This window comes from Engraulis encrasicolus, chromosome 20 (assembly GCF_034702125.1).
Source record: "Engraulis encrasicolus isolate BLACKSEA-1 chromosome 20, IST_EnEncr_1.0, whole genome shotgun sequence".
NCBI lineage: Eukaryota > Metazoa > Chordata > Actinopteri > Clupeiformes > Engraulidae > Engraulis > Engraulis encrasicolus.
This window is the reverse complement of record NC_085876.1, coordinates 6,396,864-6,401,863: the sequence shown is the minus strand read 5'-3', so window position 1 is coordinate 6,401,863 and position 5,000 is coordinate 6,396,864. Positions and strand designations below refer to the sequence as shown.

Sequence of the window (5,000 nt, the reverse complement as noted above, 5' to 3'; positions counted from 1 at the left end):
CCACCCCCCACACATATAATATAATGGAGACCCAATTCTGGGCTTCCCCTCTCCCTAGGCCCGTCACAACTGACCCCTTTGTCCCCCAGCCCCTGCTGGCCTCCCTGCCCACAGGGCACACTTGGAGGGTGTATGGTGTATCGGTACAGGCCTTAGCCTCAGGAAATCATTTGTGCATTTTTAGCGCTTTCTCTTTTGCTGTCTTGCATTCACTTGGTTTAGATTTATTTGTGGGTGTAAGTCTTAAGCATTTTGTATTGATGTCTTGCATTTACAACATGGTTGGTAGAAATGTTGTGGGTATATACAGTAAAGAGACAGGTCTTTGCATCTACTGTGTACTGTAGATAATGTGGTGTTGTAAATAGTGTGCATGTCTGTGCAGAGATGTATAAAGTAAAAAAGTGCTTTTTCATTGTACCTACTGTACCTCATCAGGTACAGTGGAATAACTTGTGTATGAAAACTATGTAAGAGCATGTAAGCGTACTAGTGTAGTGTTATTACATCAATAAGAGTACTTCTAATACTACTTCTACTTTATGCACCTCTGTGTCTGTGATAGAAAATGGTTGTGGTAGTAATGCTTCTATACTACATGCTAGTAACTGAGTGTTTGCTGGCAAAGTAGTGTTGTGAAATAGGTTGATGCCTACGGTACTGTACAGTATGTGTGGACACTGCTACTACTGTTGCGTACTGTGAGCTCGTCTGTATATTTAGTGTACTCTGGGGAGATTTAGTATGCTGTGCATGTTGAGGGGAAGTGTGAGTGAGGTCATTGCAGTAGAAGATTGTGCCTGTGCTGTATGTGTTCTGTTCGGTGGCATGTTTTGGTTAGCCTTGAAGGGTAGCCAACAGCAACAGTCACGCGTTGATGACATCACGGCTTTTGTTTCGCTTCAGGCTCGCCTCCCTCTCCTCTGACGGATCAGAGGATGTACGGATTCTTGTAAGGATATTCTGTCTCTCTTTCTTTTCTTTCCAACTCTTTCCTGCTATACCTTCTCCCTCCCCTCTCTGTGTGTCTTTCTCTCCCTCCCTTGAGCTGCTCCCCATTTTATCCTCTTTATCTTCTCATCTTCTGTTCTCGGCTTCCCCCAGTTATTGTTGTTGTTCTTCTCTCTCATCTCTCTCTCTCTCTCTCTCTCTCTCTCTCTCTCTCTCTCTCTCTCTCTCTCTCTCTCTCTCTCTCTCTCTCTCTCTCTCTCCCCCCCTCTCTTTTTCACATTTCTCCGCTCTCTCTCTCTCTCTCTCTCTCTCTCTCTCTCTCTCTCTCTCCCTCTCTCTCTCTGTCACAAATCTTACCTAGATGACTACATTGCTTAACATGACGTCAATTGAGATCGAACGGGATTTAGCTCTCTGTAGCCAGCAAATCGTAAAAGTAGCTGAGATCTCCTCATCTTCCCACAGTAGCCGGAGCTTTAGTTGGCAGTGGCAAGAGAACAGCTGCTTTTCCTATTTGATGGCCATGGCCAGGTCTATCCCCTATCTCACTTGATGGGTCCAACTCAGTATGGTACCTCTCCTCCTCTCCTTTTGCTCGGAGAGGATGGAAGCACCAAGGCAGAGCAACCTTTTTTTTGTGGGGGTTCCATATAACATCTCAATGGCAAATGACCTTTTAACTGTGCTTTTGCTATTTAATAACATTGCTATCGTCAATAATGTCTTTGTGTCACAAGGCCTCAAGTAAAAGAGGAGGACGGGAGGTACCATATTGAGGTGCACCCAATGTCATGCTAAGGCTGCCAAGACTTGTCTTTCTCTCTGTCCTAACCCAACCCCCCCTATCTTTCTCTTTGTATTAATGTTTTTCCTCCCCCTTTGCATCTGTTTGCCTGACTGCCTGCCTGCCCATTTATCTATCACTCTTACTCCACACCTCCTCTATGTCCTAGACCTAGGCAATGCGATCACTAGGCTTGGTAATGTAATCTCTCCCCTGTAATCTCTCACCACCAAGCGCCTTGGTCCCCACTTCACAGGGCTTCCATCCTCGTTTGTCTACGCATCCCCAGCCCAGTGCAAACACCCGTCTGCCCACCCTGCTCACCCTGCCCCTATCCAGCTGTGCTCAACTCCTAAGGGTCCCATTCACCCAGCCAGCCAGCCAGCAAGCAACACACACACCCTTTAACACACACCATCTGCTGTCCCAACACCCCACTCCTTACACAACTTACACAAGCATAAGTGTGTGTTTGTGAGAGTGCTGGTGTGCGTGCATGTGTGTGTAGTATACCCCAACGCCGCACTCCTCACACAACTTACATAAGCAAAAGTGTGTGTACACGAGTGTATGTGTGTGGTGTGTGCCCCAACACCTGATTTGTTATACAACTTACCAAAAGTGTGTCTAGCCTAGTGTGTGTGTGTGTGTGTGTGTGTGTGTGTGTGTGTGTGTGTGTGTGTGTGTGTGTGTGTGTGTGTGTGTGTGTGTGTGTGTGTGTGTGTGTGTGTGTGTGTGTGTGTGAGTGTGTGAGTGTGTGTGTGTGTGTGTGTGTGTGTGTTTCTGTTTACTACTGTGTATGTTTATAGTGTTTCCCGAAGGAATGATTACACAGGTCAGCTAATGAACCTGGTGCAGTGGCAGAGTCTGCTTGGCATTGCTGGTTCATACGTGATGCTGCCTGCGTAATGCTGTCCATCTCTGACGCCGCTGTGGCTGCACCCCCCCACAGCTTCCTCCTGCCCTACCCACCACCACCTTAATCCCAGCTACTGTAGGGTACTTTAAGATATTTGGGGATGTGGATGAAATGTTTGCCCCCTGGATCATGTGTAATCCGGTTGGTTTGTTTTTGTTCTATCTGCAGCGGGCCCGTTGAGAAAGGCTCCCCTAAGAAAACCCGAGGGAGAGATCAAGCCATACTCGCTAGTGGAGAGAGACGGTGAGTGATGGACCATATAGGGTCAGGAGACTGGGCTTCTGTTTCCCCTCCCTCATGTAGAAGCTGTGTACATGCATGTGGACATTTGTTCACAGCACATTGGACTCGTTTCCATATCAACAGAGTTTTAGAATGCACATTTTAGAACTGCAGTTTTAAACATATCCCATTTAGGTCCTGAAACGCATCTGTCACAATGGAGTTTTGGTGTTTATCCACATGTCCTGCCTGTATACAAAAACGGATAAAAAAAAAACGCATTTTAAAATATCTGCATATGAGTAATCAGCACCTTAAACAGAAATAGATGATAGGATCCACCTTATTATCCACTGAGGTGTCTAGATTGGTTGGAGGTTCTAGATTGCTATTTTGATAGCAATTGTTAGTGCTAGATCAGTTAAAAAGGAAAATTGGCAGCCTAACTGGAACTAGCAGACCGGGCACATTGTGATGACAAGATAAACGTTGAAGTGGATGGGATCAGTGGTCGTGGTGATAAAGTGGATAGGCACTACCGTAAATTGTTGACAAATTGTGCAAAATTGTCCCACTAACATTGAACATCAGATAAGGTGATGGGAATGTGGATGTGGGAGAAAAAATGTGGATTCCTTCACAAATTTGTGCAAAGATCCGCTACTTCAGCTAATGAATTTCCTCCTGAAAACATTTGGGACATTTTTGTGCCCGATGTGTCCATTTATGTGTTTACATTTGGGTATTTTTAGGGATGGGATGTAGTAGTTGGGGGAATTGTGTTATCTAGATAGTGTTTGTGTCTGGTTTGTGACCCTTTTGTTTATGTTGTTAGGTGCAACTATGTCAACGGAGTAGACGAGCAGTGGAATTTTACTGAGAACTGTGTCTACTTTACAACAAAGTCAGGCCTTGTTTGAAAAAAAAAAAAAAACCCTGCAAGAAATCTGAAAGACATCTTTGCATGACATAGCTAGTCATCTAGTCAATCTTGCTAGTACTGGGTTGGATCCCCTTTTGCCTTCAGAGCTGACCTACGTACCTTCAACAATACTCAGATTGGCTGTGGCGTTGCAACAATGCTCAATTGGTACTAAGGGGCCCAAAGTGTGCCAAGAAAATATACCACACACAATTACACAACCAGCCCGAACAGTTGCAGGATGCAGGATGGATCCATGTTTTCATGTTGTTGATGCCAAATTCTGTCCCCACCATCCGAGTGCCACAGCAGAAATCAGACCAGCCAACATTTTACTAATATTCTATCGTGCAATTGTGTTGAGCCTGCCTGAATTTTAGCCTCAGTTTCCTGTTCTTGGCTAACAGGAGTGGCCCCCATTGTGGTGTTCTGCTGCCGCTGTAGCCCATCAGCCTCAAGGTTCACCATGCTACGCATTTAGAGATGCTCTTCTGTATACCTCAACTGTTCACACTCACGGCTTGCCTTTATATCAGCCCGAATCAGGCTTTGCTATTCATTGACTTTTATCATCAACATGGCATTTTTTGTTCTCAGAACTGCCGCTCAGTGGATATTTTCTCTTTTTCTGACCTTTCTGTAAACCCTAGATATGACGTGATGTGCATGAGTATGCCAGGTGATCAGCATTTTCAGCAATACCCAGAACATCCCTACTGGCACCAACACCATGCCATGTTCAAAGTCACTTAAATCATCTTTCTGCATTCTGATGCTCGGTTTGAGCTGCAGAAGATTGTCTTGGCGTTCTCTATATTCCTCAATGCATTGAGTTCCTGCCATGTGATTAGCTGATAAGAAATTGCGTCAATGAATATATCTACAAATGTGCAAACAAGGTCTCAGAATGCCACAAAAAGTAACTTCCAGTGTTTCACTATCAGTTTCACTATCAGTGAAACAGTGAACGCCCTGCAGGAATGTATCTAGAAATGTGGGGCTACCACATGCTTGTAGACCAGATGTAGCAAGCATCTGCTTGAAATACCATGCAATTAATCTTGGCGTCAAGTAAATTTTGGAGACACAACACCGAAAGATAATAATCCTTTAGCACATTTTTAAACTTTCACCTACCTAACTATTAGCCTACCAGTAAACTCGTAGTCAATGTAATGTTTTCCTTCATAAAAAAGAGCCAT

At 44.6% G+C, this 5,000-nt stretch overlaps 1 protein-coding gene across 4 annotated transcripts in view; it reads left to right on the top strand.

Annotated features, from left to right (window-relative positions):
* Window positions 1-5,000, top strand: part of atat1 (alpha tubulin acetyltransferase 1) — a 23,919-nt gene that overhangs the window by 7,923 nt on the left and 10,996 nt on the right. For 2 of the 4 annotated variants that reach the window (XM_063185251.1, XM_063185252.1), the window contains exons 8-9: window positions 907-952; window positions 2,823-2,897. In XM_063185251.1, the coding sequence (XP_063041321.1) occupies window positions 907-952; window positions 2,823-2,897 (121 nt within the window). The remainder of the gene's footprint in view (window positions 1-906; window positions 953-2,822; window positions 2,898-5,000) is intronic. The other 2 variants (XM_063185249.1, XM_063185253.1) reach the window with 1 other exon arrangement.